Source organism: Pholcus phalangioides, unplaced genomic scaffold (assembly GCF_987345545.1).
Source record: "Pholcus phalangioides strain wild (caught in Gottingen) unplaced genomic scaffold, Ppha-v1.0 ptg000029l_1, whole genome shotgun sequence".
NCBI classification, from domain to species: domain Eukaryota; kingdom Metazoa; phylum Arthropoda; class Arachnida; order Araneae; family Pholcidae; genus Pholcus; species Pholcus phalangioides.
Genome location: NW_028301619.1, coordinates 6,224,501 through 6,243,259, shown reverse-complemented (window position 1 = coordinate 6,243,259; position 18,759 = coordinate 6,224,501). Strand labels below are relative to the sequence as shown.

General features: G+C 36.9%; 1 protein-coding gene across 2 annotated transcripts in view; it reads right to left on the bottom strand.

Annotated features, from left to right (window-relative positions):
* Positions 1-18,759, bottom strand: part of LOC149067621 (uncharacterized) — a 76,230-nt gene that overhangs the window by 19,121 nt on the left and 38,350 nt on the right. Inside the window, exons 2-7 of one of the 2 annotated variants that reach the window (XM_089252469.1) lie at positions 14,440-14,491; positions 11,196-11,402; positions 10,997-11,087; positions 9,587-9,755; positions 9,171-9,295; positions 4,951-5,080 (exon numbers count right to left, since the gene is read on the bottom strand). In XM_089252469.1, the coding sequence (XP_089108595.1) occupies positions 4,951-5,080; positions 9,171-9,295; positions 9,587-9,755; positions 10,997-11,087; positions 11,196-11,402; positions 14,440-14,491 (774 nt within the window). The remainder of the gene's footprint in view (positions 1-4,950; positions 5,081-9,170; positions 9,296-9,586; positions 9,756-10,996; positions 11,088-11,195; positions 11,403-14,439; positions 14,492-18,759) is intronic. The other variant, XM_089252470.1, reaches the window with a different exon arrangement.

Genomic DNA, 18,759 nt, shown 5'->3' with positions numbered 1-18,759 from the left:
GTGCATAAGCTCTCCAATCATCATCCTCACCAAAAACGAGGCGTACTGAAAACCTTGATCGAGAGGGCAAGAAGACTATGTGAAGGAAAAGATCTAGGTAAAGAGATTGAGCACTTAAAATCAGTTTTCCGCTCTAATGGGTACACGAAAGACGACATCAAGAAAGCCTTACGCTCCATCAAGGAATCACCAACGGAAAATGAGCAGTCACAATCAATTGGAAAAGCTGTGCTGCCTTTTATCCCCGGAGTGACGGCAAGAATCAGCAAGGTCATGAAAAAACATCGTATAAAGACCATTTTCAAACCAACCAGAAAAATATGTGAAATGCTGCGATCAGCAAAAGACCACCGTGACCCTCTATCAACACCGGGGATCTACCGAATACCGTGCACCTGTGGTCAGGTATATATTGGAACCACAAAAAGATCTGTGGCCACGAGAATAAAAGAGCACGAACGATGCTGCAGAATGGGCCAAACAGAAAAGTCGGCGGTGGCAGAGCATGCGCTTTACGACAACCACAGTGTACAGTTCAGCAAAACACAGGTAATAGCTAATGTTGACCACTTCTTCCCACGAATCTACAGAGAGGCTATTGAAATATACAAGCACAAAAACAGCTATAATAGAAGAGAAGAAACTTTGAAATTGAGCAGATCCTGGACACCAGCTCTCAGAAGAACAAGAACCTTCCCCTTCAAGGTCCAGCAACAGAATGATGACAACAGCCAATCAGATAACTCCACATCTCTCGGCCAATCAGGTTCTACCAGCATAACAACTGTTTACAATACGCTGCCAGCCATAGAATCAACTGACCAATCGCAAAACAATAGTGTAGTTCAAGCCACTTATGTGCATAAATACAACCTGAGACTCCGGAAAACTTGACTTTGATCCAGTTTATCAATTCTCCTGATGATGCCAACCACTAGTGTTGGGGAAACGTTGAGAACAAACTCAAACGGACGACGGTCTTCGAACCCGAAAAAACAATTTTTATCAAATGATGGCCGCGAAAACCTTATAGAGTAGAAGATTCTTTTGGAATAATGATCTTCGGGAGAAATACCCTGATCTCGTGCAAGCAAAATTGTGTAACTTCCCTAACAACATAGATTGGTCTAACTTCATAAACATTATTGAATTCTCTGCCATATCCTTGAACATGGGGTCCCCAAATAAAAAATCATTCACATGGTTTGATGACGAGTGCAGATTGGCTATTCAAAATCGCAACAGTATTCTAACTAAACTTTGGACTAAGTGTTAATTTTGAGTTAATCGACGCGTTTAAAAAGGCAAGAAATGAAGCAAGGAAGATCTGTCGTACAAAAAAAATGATGTTTCTACGTTCATGCTTTAACTATAGTCGGAATTTTAGGCAATTTATAAAGCGCTTTGATTCAGGAAAAGTAATCTCTAAACCGTCAAATAGTAACTGGACCGGGTATTTTGGAAATATTTTTGCTGCAGGAAGTAGTCATTTCAGTATACGGGTTGTACAATCACTGCGTAAACTGAGGATATGAGACACTCGATATACCGATAACTGAAACAGAGATTAGCTCAGCTTTTAAACATTCCAAAAGGGGTAAATCTTCGGGAATAGACGGAATTCCCGTTGAGTTTTTTAAACATAATTTTCTTGTGCCGTATCTGGCTAAAATGTTCAATACTTTTTACGACTATGGTAATATACCAAAGAAGTGGAATGAAAGTGTGATATACCCGCTACATAAAAAGGGATCTTTAAATGATCCGGGTAATTTTAGAGAGATTTCGTTACTATGTGCCGCCTCCGGAATATACACCTCTATTCTACATTCGCGTTTATCCAAATGGATAATTAGCGACAGAAATGTTCTCTCCCCATACCAAACTGGTTTCCGACACGACTTTTCAACACTTGATAACATTTTGATCCTTGATACAGTTATACATAAGACATTAGCTAAAAAACGCCACAAATTATATGCTTTTTTCGTTGATTTTAAAGCCGCTTTCGATACAATTGACAGGGACTCCTTTTTTTTTTTTAGTCCAAGCTCTTTAAAATTAGATTGAGCTATAAGTTTGCGAATTCAATTAAAAAACTTTATGATGGTATGTGTGGTCGAGTTCTTTGTGATGGAGGCCTTTCTGCATCTTTCCCCATACAGATCGGCGTGAAACAGGGTTGCAAATTAAGTCCGCTGCTTTTCAGCATATATTTAAATGATTTTTTAATGGACATTTCTGAGTCAGATGTACCGGGAGTGTCCATTGCTAATAAGGAAATCAAGGTCTTAGCTTACGCCGATGATATTGTTTTACTTTCTGATTGTAAATCTGGCCTTCAACGACTGATCAGTAAGCTGGAATATTTCGTCGAGCTTTCGGGAATGAGGGTGAATTTACTGAAATCAAAGATTATAGTTTTTAGAAATGGCCACAAAGATTCTAAATCTGATACACTGTTCTTCAAAGCATCCGAGATAGAAAAAGTTAATCAATATAACTACCTGGGTGTTTTATTTCAATACAACGGATGGATAAACTTTTGATTTCGGCCCCGGTAAAGCGTTTAAGTAGGTTTAAAGACCGTATGAAGTTGATAGATTCTGTGATCTTACCGACCGGCTTATACGGAATCGAGATCTGGTGCCCATACTCGAATATGCTTGATTCTATACAATTGGCTTTTATCAAAAAATGCTATAGTATATCATTTTATGTTCCATCATATTTGATTTACACTGAATTTGGTAGATTGCCAGTGCAATTCACCATCGTAAAAAAAGTTATGAATTTTTTATACAGGTTAACTCGGTCGCCAAATAACGATTTAAGTATGTTTTGCCTTAATTGGAGTGTTAATCATAAGGTGGGTTGGGGACTCCGTGTTGAAGCCCTTCTGAATGTCATAAATAACCTTGGTTTATCTGCACCAGTGTTTCTCAACCGCCGGGCCACGGCATCATTCATACCGGGCCGCGATTGATCTGCCGTTACTTTTTCCCCCCATTCACGTTCCGTTAATCGTGTGTTTGACCGGGCCTTCCACTTACAAAAATGAATGAAACCGGGCCGCGGGCTTCTAAAGTTTGAGAACCACTGATCTACACCCTTCTCCGAGTGGTCCAAGGCCAATTTCGAATCTGTTACTTACACAATCGCGGAAAATTTTGTTGACAGTTTTTGAACTGGGATTGAAGAAAGCAATTTTAACCCATATTATAAACATATTAAAAGTTTTTCTTCCCGAGTACCTGAATTTTCAAGGGAACCCGGACTATTTTACTACAAGCTCGTTGTAATTTTATTAGAGGCCTAAATCGGTTTTCTAACCGATGCCAATGGTGTGATTATCGTGGGCAAATTGATTTCGTACACGTCATTGCAAACTGCAGTCATTTTGCTGGCCAACGTCTCACAGTTTTTGGCTCTCAGTCATTATCATTATCGTTGTGTGATTTATCCAATATCTTACGAGATGAAAAGAATTCGTTGTTTCAGTTCTTTTTTTTATGTAATCTTAATTAAGTTACAACCGCACTAAAACTTGCCACGAAATGATAAACTTCAATGGTTCATCTCGTATTTATATTCTGTGTTTTATTTATTTTTTCCCCTCTGCTCTGTATTTTTTTAATTTATTTTTTAAGCGTCTATATTACATTCTGCATCTAGGTGTTCGTCTGTGTTATCCAACCAAGTGTTCTTGTTTTGTAATAGCTTTTTTTGCATTGTGGGCTCCGGCCTAATGCACAATAAAGATATTATTATTAATAGTCAAACACCGTTCGGATTATCTGAGAATATCGAATGTGTGAGACGTATAATTCGTTCATGATTGGCTGTCATTGAGGACAGTGGCGTAGAAACCCATAGCACCTCCAGAATCCACAGAATTTTATAAACAGAGGCTGAGCACCCTCAAAATTCATTCAGAAATTTTAAGACTTAAGACATGTGGCCTGTGGTTTTGTGAATCTAAGAACCCTGACTGACTCGATAATAACTATGTTATTTCACTTTAAAAATGAGTAATGCAACAGCCCGTATAACTTCGAAGAAAATGCTAATTACAGCTAATAATTTCAATTATTCAAATACTTCAGCAATTAAGCTAATAGAATATACAGGGTGCATAGCAAACAGGAGGTATGACATTTTACTGGCGAACCGTTGATCTTAGAGGCACACTTCCAATTACAAAAAGTATTAAAATAACGTACAGTACTCAGATATTTCATTCATGTTGCAAGGGGTTGTATAGGTATTAAAATAAAAAAAATAACTTTTTATACAGTCCCCGTGAGTATTCACTAAGATATTCGAATTCTAAAAACGAACGAAATTTGTGAAGACGCGGTGTTAAATGTGGCTAAAACGGTTTTTCGTTCATTCAGAGCTGTTTCTTCCCCCACTTTCCTCCAATTTTCGAATTCGAATATCTCAGTGAACATTGCACTTAGAAACATGGAAAAAGTTTTATTGCTATCAGGAGAGACAGGGCAACAACTTTCTAATTGGGTTTTGGGGCACACAGGGATTGTATAAAAAGTTAGTTTTTTTTATTTTAAGACGATCCTGGTTGTATAGTTATTAAGGACATCATGGGCTCCGGGCCAAGTGATTTTTCTGAGGCGCTGCCTGGCCAATTTTCGAAAATTTCAACCGTTTCTCGTTTTTGTGAGGCCCCTCTTCTCTTGAGGCCCCCGGGCTGTGCCCGGTTGGGCCCATGCGTTAAGACGGCACTGTATACAACCCCTTGAAACATCAATGACATATGTGAGTACTACGCGTTATTTTGGAAACTTTTTCTAATTGGAAGTATACATCTAAGATCAACGATTCGCCAGTAAAATGCCACACCCCCTGTTTGATATGTACCCTGTATATATATATGTATCTTTTTTCTGGTGCTGAACTATTAGAAACCAGGACGAAAAACTTACTTACGATGTTATACTGCCGATTAGGATCCCAATCTTCCATTCCCGGTCTTTCACCGAGAGGTGCGTGATGATCCACTTGTGGTTCGTTCGAAGTGTGATAGTCGTAAGTCAAGATATTGAAAAAATCCAGATTTCTGAAAATAATAGCCTTTTTTAAAAATTCCATACAAGTATTCGAAAAATCAAATACAAAACTTGTTAACATTTTCCCTGATTATTGTACTTTTTTTTCTACAAAGCAAAGCTGAGAAGTAAAATATTCATGCGATAGATTTACCATAAAAAATGAAATCACAAGACCAGGGCCGCAACTAGGTACTTGGTCAGCTGGACAAAGATCGCATTTTGGCATCCCCTTGTAATGTTGAAGGAGGTGTTAAAGGGTGAAATTTGCGTCTCACTCCGGGGCACCAGACCTGCCTGTTCCCCCTAGTTGCGGCCTTGCACAAGACTCGTTTTATTTTATAATTTCCTTATAAAAGACATTATCAATTTTTCGAATATTAGCGTCAGAAGTTGTCAAACAGCTTGATATTGGTACAATAAAACTTGCAACCTTGATAATATTCGTTTCTTTTAATCTAGGTACTTATAAACAAAGTATTTTTTTAAGCTAAAATATTTTAATGTCATATGAGATTGATTCACGTGGAAAAAGATGTCACTTGTCCAGCAGTTTGACGATTGAAACTGATATTGAGCTTGTATTACATTTGACAATTATAATTCCGACAAATTTCATTAAAAACTGAAGTTTCAAACGACGTTCCTTCCAAATCTGCGAATTTTATAAGCGTCTGCAAGAGTAAAACAGGAATGATGTGTGATTAAACACCAAGCATATTAAGCTGAAGTAAACCTTTTGAGACATAAGTTTACTTAAGCACTTAATAACGCATTATAACCGGAGAAAGAAAATGATAACGACACACTCTCATTTGTTTCGACGTCTATATGTGTGTATAGATTTTCAGAAATGAGTCGGGATTTGGCCGGCCAACTCGTGAAGTGGCCGGAGATCCCTCGCCAAAGTTCGATGTGCTGATATGAGACGGTACGGTAGGTATCAAATCCATTTTTTTTCTCCGCCAACGTGTGATACATGGCTATATATAGCAACTGCGTTGAATTAGTTCCATGTGTGACGAGAGAAAAACTATAGAAATAATTATACATAGATATATAGTTTTTCTTTCAAATTTTGGGGAAAAAATTAACACATCGTGACTGCGGACGTAGAGCCATAACTAATGTGGACATAATTATCACGAAAAATGCACCAACCTGACGATCTTTATTCATGTCTTTTGTTATCAAACTTTGACAACAGCTCCGGCCACTTCACGATCTGGTTGGCCACTGGGGCAAATTACAACAAAATCGGCCAATTCGCGAACTGCCAATTTCGGGTTTTGGCAGTAACATGTATAATGATAACAAAATTCATTCCTCTTATTTTCATACCTAACTATCAAATACAATAGATACGACATTTAGAAATGCCTCAGTGGAACTGAGTTAATACAGATACAACACCACAACAGGCAAAATGCCCAACAAGGTGGCTGAGAAAAAGATGCCCATAAAAATATGGATGTCATATATTTCAAAAATATAGCAACCCAACTAAAAATGCAATTAACAAAAATTGTAAACAATATATACACATGATAAAATATTATACAATGCCCATAAAGAATACTTATGGTTGTCTTATTCTAAGTATGGATAGCTTCTCGATTTACCCCAACACGTTTATCATATTTCTTTTTAAACGTGTCAATTACGAATTAGAATTTACTACCTCCGGGGTAACCTATCGTTTATTAACAGCCCTATTAGAGGAAAAACTCCCTGAAACACCATAACCTAAATTTGTCCCTTACCAATCGATACTAGTGCTCCCTTGTAAAAGCAGTCGATCGACGGTGTAACAATAATTCATGGGTCATCCTATCCATCTCGTTAAAGATTTTGAACACGATCATCTCTCCCCGACACCTGCGTTCATCCAATGTAAACATATTCAAAAAATGAAGTCTCTCTTCATAACTTCAGCCCCGTGTTCCAATAAGAACATGCGTAGTTCTTCTCGGCACCTGTTCAACCAAGTCTATATCCCTCTGTAGGTATGGTCTCCAAAACCTTACAGCATACTCCAGTCCAGGACGAGCCAAGCCTCGAAAAAGCGGAAGAATGACTTTAGGAGAACGCGAAGAGACCTTTTTGAAAATGAAACCAAGCATTCTATTAGCTTTTTTTAACCACCGCTGAACAATGTTCAGAAAATCTAAGCCGCTCGTCAATGCAAATTCCGAAATCGGTGACCCTAGTTGCATCCGGGATAGCGACACCATTCAATAAGAAAGAGAAACGTGGGTTGTTCAAGACAATGAAAGTGTCAACGCTAAACTTCGTGCTCCATTCATTTGCCCATGTTCCAATCCTGTTCAAGTGGGTCTGCAGCAACTCCCTATCGCTTTTATTCCGGACTACCCCCATTAGCTTCACGTCATCTGCTAATTTGCTAACAATCCTATCGATGCCCTGGTCGAGTTTGTCGATAAAAAGTTGAAAAAGTGTGGGGGGGGGGACCAAGGAAGCATCCTTGAGGAACTCCCCTAGTGATGCCTGTCCAATCAGAAAATTTCCGTTCACCATAACCCGTTGTGACCTATCTCTCAACCACGATTCTATTCAATTCAGCATGTTGCCCCCAATCTCAACCTCGTGTAAACGCATCAAGAGTTTATCATGTTGGACGTGATCGAATGCCTTCTAGAAATCAAGGTAAACAACATCTACATTTTTGTCTTTACCCAAAGCCTTAGTGACGTGATCATAGAAGCAAAAGAGGTTAATTACACATGCCTTCTCCTTCATGAACCCATGATGATTATCCGACAATATATTATTCTCGTCTATCCACTTCAATCGCCTTTTGATAATAATTTCTAAAGTTTTCGAGAGGGAGCTTGTCAAACACACTTGACGATAATTGGACACAGCCTCTCTAGTACCCTTTTTAAATATCGGAAGAACATTAGCAAGCTTCCAATCTCTTGGGACGATACCCTCAGCAACACTACTCTTGTAAATCTGTGCGACTGGCCCCAACAATTCATTACCACATTCCCTGAGGACCCTGAGATAGATATCTCCTGGTGCTTTGCTTGCACATACATTTCTTAGAGGATTTAGAACCTCCACGTCTTTCACTTGAATATCGTTGAGGATTTTATCACCCCACGCAACACCAATACATTGAATAGCATTTTCTCTATTAAAAACCGACGTGAAGTCATTGAAAGCACTACACATGCCTACATTGCTCCCTTACCCTAGACCCTCCTATTGAGAGGGGGCCAACTGTCCCGCTGCATCCATTATTGACGTACCTGAAAAATGATTTTGGGTCAGAGCCAATGTTATCTGCCAACCTAGATTCAACTTACTTTTTACTATCCCTCATCGCTTTCTTCAACACTCTTCTTTTATCAGTAAACAATGTGGACATATTGTGAAGGGATAATGCACAGCGTTATTAAACTGCCTAGTTGAAATCCAAATCAAACTGATTCGTACTATAGAGCATCTGGCAGCACGAGCAATTAGCGCATCAACCTCTGATACTCATCCTTAGAGAGTGGTTAATTTGAACTAGGTTCAGTTCGTAAGGCAATTATAATTGTCAAGTAAAATTAATTTTTCGTCCTAAGCTGAAAAAAGCTTAAGAACCAAATTCTCATTGAAGACGGCACAAGGTGGGACTCCCGCTATATTCTAATCTTAACATTCAGTTTCAGTTCTGGACTACAGCTTATCTGATCAGCAGATTATAACAGGTAATTCCACATAAAACGACAGAAGTACGATAAAACTGACCCATCAAAGGTGAAGTTTTATCAAAAGATCGTCTTCTTGACTATACGAGTTTCATCCGTTTTCATCTAGAGGTAATGAGTTGTTGTTTCAAATACTACCGTTATAAGTACATACCTGATTTTGGATGAGTCAGTTGTGAAGATTACTACTGGCTAAAGACCATAAATAAACTTATGAAAAGGATACAAACCAAAATACACAGGTTTTAGAAAAAGGAGTATATCACTAGACATGCCACTTCCAAAAATTATGAGCATACATTTAGTTTTTGGGTTCTTATATGCATAATATACTTATCTCTTAGACGTTTACCATCGAAGCAAAATTTCTAGCATTTACCTTGACAATACTGGTATGTCATATCCTTTGTCTATATACTGTTGTCCAGCTGGCACTGCCATCGTCAGCAATAGTTTCGATTTCCCCCTTGGAACTGACTCTGAATCAAACGCTTCTCTGAGCTCCTACAACAAATGATACATGTGTTTAATATTAAGCCGAAAACTTACTTGAAATTTTTTTGTTGGTAAATTTTAGTCGTGTTAGTTGGAGAAGTACGGTTTCTGGATTCGAAGCACGAGCAGAAAGAAGTGCGGAATGTTAAGTTTCGTTATCTATTTGAATAAGAAAAATATTTTCTGCAAACCTGTCTATAGTATGTGAAAGGTAGTTCCTGATGATCACACTCACCATAACGTAACATTTATTACATAAATTATTTAGTAAGAAAATTTTCTACCCAGTTTGATGCTTACCGTTACAAGTTTGGCATATCCTTCTTTGTCTTCATCTTGTCCCCCGTCACGAAATCCGGGATATTCCCAATCCAAATCTAAACCATCGAAACTATGTTTTCTTAAAAAGCTTATTGCACCCCGGACAAATTTTAACCGAGTTTGACTGGCTTCCACCATTTTCGAAAACCTGTAGTAAAAATAAAAAGTTACAATCACTTTTTGCATAAAAATTTATGTACATAAATTAACCTACCCGATGGGTGTGCAGTAAAAGAAAACATTTATGTACAGAATGTCCCATAAAGGTCTTTAAGCTTTAAGGAACAAAAATCCTCGTTCTGAGGGGATAAAAAATGTCCAAAGAGCCGAACTTCTTTGACCAATAGTTTTTGTACAAAAGTTAAAAAAAAAATTATGCTGTAGCGTCCGGCATAAGCAATTGTCAGAACAGGTAGTCAGAGCTCTACGCCAATCATTCGGTTGCGAGTTATAGGCGTAATCTATTGGCAGGGTACTGGTTTTGATTCCGTGATCCGGATGTGACTTCATAATTTTTATTTCGCGTTTTACTCGAAAACTGGGGCATGAGGTGCGATTTTTTTTATCTTTTTTTTTCTATCATTTTATCATTTTTGTCGCACCACGGTCATTTTCTGCACACGAGGGATAATTAGACTGGGACCTACAATTTATTGCCGATTCTGAACGGCAGGCTTGTTTTTACACTCATCCAGAGGTTGGAGCCTCGATGGGGGACTCCCGGCGGTAGCAATCTTTTTCTGTGGCCATGCCACCATTTTTGTTGTACCCCTGTGTCAAGAAAGTTTTTGACAAGGACGAACAGGGTATCGAACTCGCGGCACCTCTTAACGTCCTTTGGCGAGTATCTTATCTACCTGGGCTACCGCGCTTCTTTTTTTAGCTACTTGAAACGACACACAATTCACGCAGTTTACACCAGTGTTTCCCAAAGTGGGAAATATAGCCCACTGGTGGGTGATGGAATGTTGCAGGGGTCGATAGAAGTTACGGGTATAATATAGTATCCCATGGGTTCACTTGAGTTGGGGGTGATGAGAGGAAAAAAGATTTGAAGAAGGGGGTGACGGAACAAATAGTTTGTGAAACTATGGTTTACACTGTTTGTACGAGACACACTTTATTGCAGAGTCGCCCTTAGCGGTGTACGACAGTTGCAGTCACACGGGCACCGCTCTTTATCAGGCTCCGCACTCACGGTAAATTATTGGAAACTTTCACCAATTCTTAAATAATTTCCCGCGTTAATTCTGAATTTGCATCACTTGCGGAAGTTTTCATCAATTTTGAAATTTTTCATCAATTCTGGAATTACTTCTTCCATTGGTTCTGAATTTTTATTAATATTAATTAAAATTATTAATTTTAAATTTGACGTTTTTTTCTTACCGTTTTGAACCTTCATTCCATCCTCCAACTGCTATTAATAATTTCAATTTGGGATTGTATGTCTTCAGGTTTATGAATTTCTTGTAATTTCCTATAAAAAGAGATTATAAATATTTGGCATTTTGAATACAGAGATTCAACCATTGTAGTTAATTAATCTTAGTCAGATTTGAGTGATCTTTTAAAAATTCTCTCTTACCTTGTTGAATATCGTTCCACGAATCGAAAGCTTTCAATTCGTAATTCTTGTTCATTCCGGCAAACGCGTAGATGAGGTGCGTACAAAGGAATGGATTGATATTCTCTGGAGTGAATTTCGCCAAACTTGGCCTATAAATTGCCCAATTAGAGTAATAACAGACGAGTTTCATATCAGACCCTTTAGCAAAGACATCTGGAAATACACCTGAGTGATACAAAATATGTTGCTAATTATATCGAACTGATACACTATGACACTCATGTCAAAAAAAATCATCCACAAGGAACTTCACTGTACAGAATCCAGCTAGTTGTTACGCATCAATACAGATATGCAAATGATTAAAGATGATACAAAATTAGCTGACCGAAGGGATTTGCTGCCGGTGGGCGTGAGAGAGTGCTGCCTTTGTTGAAATATTTAAAGGCTCTTTTTCAAAGTCTACTTATATATAGTTTTGCTCTCACGGATGGATGTTAGATCAGACTCAATCGAAGGGAAGTCTCTGGATTAACAGAGTTTGAAAAAATAGTGAAATCAGTGGTTTTTGAAAAAAGCTCGATGGTCGTATCAGAGACGGATTGATCGACACCCAAGCCGTTATAACCAGACTGATAATTGTTGGGAACAGCGGATGAGGGAGCCCGAGTGGCATGGTGGTAAGATGCTTGTCTACCACCGCGAAGGTTGCTATCAGGCTCCCAGGTTCAAACCCGAGGGAGGATATGGATAAGATATTTTCCCTAACGAGCTTGGGGCGACCACCGATAGACGACGCCTTCATTTTCAACCCCTCTCATTAATGGTAGTAAATTGCAATATAGCGATATGGCCAGAGCTGGTGTAGCAGTGGATGAGGGAGAGTACGAGCCACAGCAATCAGGCTTAGGATGCTACAAAACATTAGTGGAGAGAGAGCTACTTGTACAATAAAAAGCAGAAACACACACAGTTGCAACTATATGCGAGGTTAGGTGGCACAATCGTTATTGGTCCCAAACTCTTTGCCAGGATATTTGGTCTGATGACTCCCATTATACAGTACGAGTGCTGCCATTGACAGCCACGTACCAATTGCAGTATTGTCGTTCGCGTTAAAACCGGCTGAATGATACCTGGTTGTCCTTAGCGATGAACTCATGTTTACTTTAGGCACTGACGATGGTTGCGTTCGTGTTTGAAAGCTTTCTGGTCAGTGCCTCAATCCTGCCTTTGCTATCCAATGACGCATTGCCTCTACAGTTAGTATGATGATTTAGAAAGCCACATTGCTTACGACAGCTGGCAGTTTGCACTATCTACCGTACAGGTCAAATTACAGCAACTATGCCATTGCGCAGTTTTGTGGGTATCTTCGTGGCTTCACGTCGCGGAAGCTCACGTTCGAACCCCATGACCGGCACAGTTGTGGTCCCCATTGACCACTCCAAATTTTGCACAGGTTCTAAAAATTCCTAAAGGTACGTTTCACATTCGTGAAACTGGCAGGAGAAAAACCATGTTTATCTATATTCAACGTGTGGTATTCTTGTGGAAGTCAAAAAACGAAATGAATCCATTTTTCCTTGGTCTCCGAAAAAATGAGGAAGGTTTAGATGTTTTACCTCATCCATCATACTGATAAAACATCACATCATCTAAATTTAGTTTGATTCGCTTCGTTCAAAATTTTTTATATGCAAAACCATTCTCTGATGTAATAAAAATTCTCTGATGTTTCTAAAAGCAACATACGTTACGATTTACTTATAAATTCTAGAAAGACGGAATTTCGAAAATATGACTGAAAAATAGCCTAAAGTTGTGAGAAAAAAATAAAGTATGCTTCGATGAGAATATTTAGAGGTATATATATATAAAGTGGTTATCTTAAACCTGTTTTCTTTACTCACAATTTTTCGAGGAAAACGCTCAGAACTTTCGGGACAAAATCATCATTGCGGCATAGGATAATGGCATGGAAAGTCAAACTTCTGTGAATACGTAACCCTAAAACAATACTTCATTAACAGTTCTCTCTTATGATTTTTTATAGCAAACAACAATACCATCCATGACCGTCAATTCTGATTTTGATGTTTGAACTGGTTTATACTCGACTGAAAGTCCCTACCGAAAGTGTTTTTTTGACCTCAGGCTAAAAAAAATCAACCTGTCATTAGTGAAGGATGAGAAAGCCATTCTTTTTCAATGCAGTCGTCGTATAGGCTATAGGGTATTTATAATTGGTCGTGTCTAGCGTATGACGTTTTATCCGCCTCGTGTGATAAATGTCCATTGTAGGTCTCGATCTGGGAACATATTTTTTAGTGGGTAACTGGTATGCTGTCTAACGGGTATCCGATATGTTATGCGTGATGTCCGTGACCTTGGCCTCGAACACTTTCGAGCTATTAATATGCGAGAACCGACGTTGTGTTCATTCCATCACTTTTACCCGTCGATACAACCATCATCCATATTTACATTCCCTCCCACAGTAAAGACAAAGGTAAACGAGTTCTTTTGAAGAAACAGTCGTCTTTTAAAGATTCGATCAGAGGCAATTGGCAGGTTGAACAAATAGTGAGACCGCTAACATCATTAAATGTGCCTTTCTTGGTAAATTTTTCTAACGGCCAGTTCCTGTTGCTGAAACACAATTTTACTGACTTTATTGCGAAGATTCATGAATCTTCGCAACCTCTGTATCAAAATGTAATTGTGTTCAAACGGCCAAGCTATTAGTTTGTAGATATGTAAACAGACCCTGGCAGCTTAAAAGTTTGAACACGTGTATCCAAATGAAAGAAAAATGACTTTTTTCCACGAGAATGCTGTTTGCATTCTGCTGTTCAAGGTTAATTAATAAAACATTCAATAATGTAAAGAGAAGCACTGCAAAAATTCTGAATTGTGAATGTTATGATGGAAAAAAATAAATAATTACAGATAAAAAGAATCAACGTATTTGCTAGCATACGTTCCTCTTTCTTTACCCTTCAAAAACGGGTACGTGTTATGCGTCTTCTTAAATACGATAATTCACAAACAGGGGTGTCCATATTTCATCGAGACAAATACGCAAAATCGGAATAATCAATACACAAAAATGGGACATTTAAACCAAAAATTTCAGATAATCAAAAAAAACTGGAATGTCTCTTAATGAACGGGTCATATGATCACCCTATTTATAGGTGATTATTCGAAATACATTCAAAGTACACTATATGTATGCAATGACGTTAAATGTTCTTACCCGTTAATAAAATTGTTGATAGCAAAAGCAGTGAACTTTTCCACGAATGTATCTGAAAGAAAATAAAATGTAAATTACTTCACATGCGGCTTGAATTAGTTTTATAATGAACTCAGGAATAAATGATACTTTGATATCTTTAGATTCATGAAATACTGTATTATGTTAAACGATCAATAGCGTAGAATTAAATAGAATGAAAAGTTTAATTTAATATAGAAGATATCTATTAAATATTAATTTATGTATCACTATTTTAGATAAATCCCAAAGAAAACACAATCAACCGCATTGTAAAAATTTGGCATTACTTTCGACACTTCTTGAATATCCTTCAAGTGGGTGTTCTTTTTTCCTTGCTGAGATGCTCGCGACTCTTTAAAAGATTGAAGGACCTCATATTAGCCCATAAAATCAAGCTTTTTATTCCCTTTTTATAGTTAGTTTGAAATATCTTTTGACATATTCATAACTAAAATTAAGAAAGACATCCCTCAATTTGATCGTTTATATTTATTTCGGTCTTGTACCAGTTTGACAGCCTTTGGGAGTATATCGTAAGTGTTCTCAAAAATTACTTCAAAAGTTACGGATATATGCAGACATGGATTCAGAGATCTTACTCCACAAGACCAGTATTGATTGATTAATTAATTATGCTATAATAGTTTGATTATAAAAGTTTGATAAAAGATCTTCTACAAAACTTGAAAAAAAAACTAAAAACCAATAAGCGTATCGATTACATTCGAGCGAATGTACAATAAGGCTTTGAGCATGGTCAAGAAATTTTGGTGATGCCGATTCCAGAACGGGGGAATAATATAGCAGCTAAGATCAATTATTTGTCCTATATGAATATTGATGATTAAGTTTCGATTCGTAGCCATTTTACGGATCCAGAATAAATTATTTGGATAATTCGAACTTTTCTGCTGTCCCCTTGAGCTTCGAATTAACCAAGTTTGACTGTATTACGAAGAAAATCACCGAATTAATCAGCTTTCCATTTCAGTGTTTTCAGCTGCAACACCGCGAAAACACTCAAGTATCTTCGGATGAGCTTCAATATTCATTCGGTGCGACTCCGCGATGCGTACGCATCACTTTGTTTGAACGAATAGGTTGTGTCCCATGTTAAATGATCCATGAAATTATTCGAAAAATTTGTTCTCATTTAGATGATGCAAAAGACAAACATTTGTTTCTATTTGATCTCTTAAATTATATTCTGAATGATGGCGATTCATTTCCGAGTAGACGCCAAAAGCAATAACCAATGCTGTTGATTATTTTCATTTTGTTTTTGCGCTGGTTGTGGCACGTTATTGGCTTCCCGTGTTGTCTTTGAAGGAGTTGCTGTCATATTTTGGACAGTGACTGTCGTAACTGCACGACAAAAGGGTCATCGACTTCAAACTGGAACGGAACTATATCGAATTCTATTGTTTCATAATAACTAAACACATTTCCAGGATATATGATGCAGGCAGGCATAAATGGTTCAAAAAATCGAGTGCTGTTTTCTTTTTTAAACTTTTGATCGGATTTGTTCTAAATAAAACTCACAATGTCTTCTATCATCAACAAAAACGTTCTAAAGTTAATCGTACTCGTAAACGTATCTATTCCTAATAAATTTTTATTAGCCTAGTAACTGACAGCTTTACTTCTGTTTTGCGATGTTAGTAGGCTTATATGATACTTCTCTGAAAATTATTTCAACATTGCCGCCCTTACGAGACACGGCTCTGGGGCGAAAATATTAACGGGACCTCTTCACGGGCTATGATGCCTCAAGTTTGGAATTAATTCTTTCATTGATTTTGAATTTTCATTAATTCCAAATTTTCATTAATTCCAAATTTTCGTTAATTCCAAATTTTTATCAATTCTGGATAATTTCTCTAATTAATTTTAAATTATTTCTCTCATGAATTTTAAATTATTTCTCTCATGAATTTTAAATTATTTCTCTCATGAATTTTAAATTATTTCTCTCATGAATTTTAAATTATTTCTCTCATGAATTTTAAATTATTTCTCTCATGAATTTTAAATTATTTCTCTCATGAATTTTAAATTATTTCTCTCATGAATTTTAAATTATTTCTCTCATGAATTTTAAATTATTTCTCTCATGAATTTTAAATTATTTCTCTCATGAATTTTAAATTATTTCCCTCTTTAATTTTAAATTATTTCTCTCTTTAATTTTAAATTATTTCTCTCTTTAATTTTCAAATATTTCTCTCGTTAATTAGTTAGTAAATAAAAAATTAAAGGTAAGGGATACAACATTTATAAAAACCTCTGACGCTTTAGAAATGTTGTAATGCGAGAGAGGTTTTTAGTAAAGATTTTGAAAATATGAGATTATCAAAATATTTAGAATTATTTTTTACACATGTGCTCTAATGCGAGCTTCGAGAATAGTTTTGAACTGCTGGGTTGCTTGAGAAGACAATAGTTAACAAACAGTTCTTTTCTAGACATTCTCGATGCGATTGATGTCTATAAAGTATGCTTTCCAGTTTGATTACCTAATGATTCACTGAGTTATCGATGTAATGAACACAATAATTGTCCACGAAAAATATCTCGATTACTGCAGAATAAAGGACGACAAATGGGTTAAGGCAAGGGATTCTGGACTTTTTCCAGCTACGACTCAAACTCAACAACATGATCAATTTCATGACCCATCGGCTATTTTTAATTTAACCCTTCGAACGGCATTGCAGAAATTGCTAGACCCCCCCCCCCACCCGTTTTAAAATGACATATCCTTTTGTAATTGAGTAAACTTTCTTCCAATTTTCAGCAATTTCAAAGCAAGGAGTATAGGGAAGAGTGTGCATTGAGAAATCAACTTTGCAAAATATCTAGGCTTGTCAGTGCTGAAATAAGTGGCCTCTAAAAGGAGGCGAGATATCTCGTCAATGCAGCTTAAAGGGTTAAAACTTCTTGTTAAATATTTTCTGATTAACAAAATGTTTAATTTTCGAATCTAATAAAACCTAGTCCTACCAATTAAGACAGGGGTGTCTCAACAGTTGAGCCAACAGGGCTTGAGCCGAGGAACCTCAATCCTGGACCCAGTAGGTAAGAAGGCCAATCCTGGCCTTTAATAGTGCTCAAATTATTTCTTTCATAAATTCTGAATCTTCATTAATTCGGGAATTATTTCTCTTTAATTTTATTTTAGAATTGCCTTCGTTTTACCTGCATTAAACGGTTTTTTCCCCATATTTCCTCCGTTTTCCGAATTCGAAAATCTCAGTGAATATTGCACTTAGAAACGTGGAATTTTTTTTGTTGGCATCAAGAGAGACAGGGCAACAACTTTTTAATTGGGTTTTGGGGCACACGGGAAAAGAAATAAAAAGTTATTTTGTTTTACTTTAATAACTATACAAAACCTCTTGAAACATGAATGACATATCTGAGTACTACACATTCTTTGGACCCCTTTTCTAACTGGAAATATGCCTCTAGGATCAACGGTTCTCTAGTAAAATACCATACGCCCTGTTACCTATGCACCCTGTATGAATCACAGACCTACAGTCTTTTGCTTAGTCATACTAATGAGTTACTGTATTTTACTTATATTTGACATCCATATTTTTATGGGCCTCTTTTTCAGCCACCTTGGTCTTCGCCCAAAAAGAAAACACATGCAGTCCAAAAAACTATTTCTAGCTTCTAACAAAGTTGTAAAAATTTATACTGAGTATCTACGAATCGCATCCGCATTGCGATAATCGTTTCCAGTTTGAATCAATGCATCAACGCTTATTCATTAAAATGGTCAACAACTTTAATAATCAAGGTCACGTTGGTATTTGTGATAACGTTTTCGCGCTTGATTAAGGGAGCGTGTTAACAGTTTAGTAGGATTAAAGTTACTACACGAATTCCTATTACGTACTTTGATTTTTTGAATTCCTCTCATGATATATCGGAAAATTTAGATACTGGTTGGGTAATTGAGTCAATTCAATGTTAATCGAAAAGAAACAATTTCGTTTGATTTATTATTTTATATTAAAAAAGAAAAAAAAAGTGATAAAATTTGAAAACGAAAAAATCTAGATTAAAAACGTGGAAGGAAAAAAATTGCATTGGTGTTCTATTTGTAATTGGTGTTTCCTGAGCTTTTTTAACATAACAGGATTCATAAGAATGTGTTGATCTTTATATTTATTTAAATATACATAATAGATGTTGACTTAGAATAAAGTTAAAAAGACGTGGTTAAGTTGAAGAACTGGTATCATCTTGTTTTGCAATGAAGCAACAACATTCCTCAATATT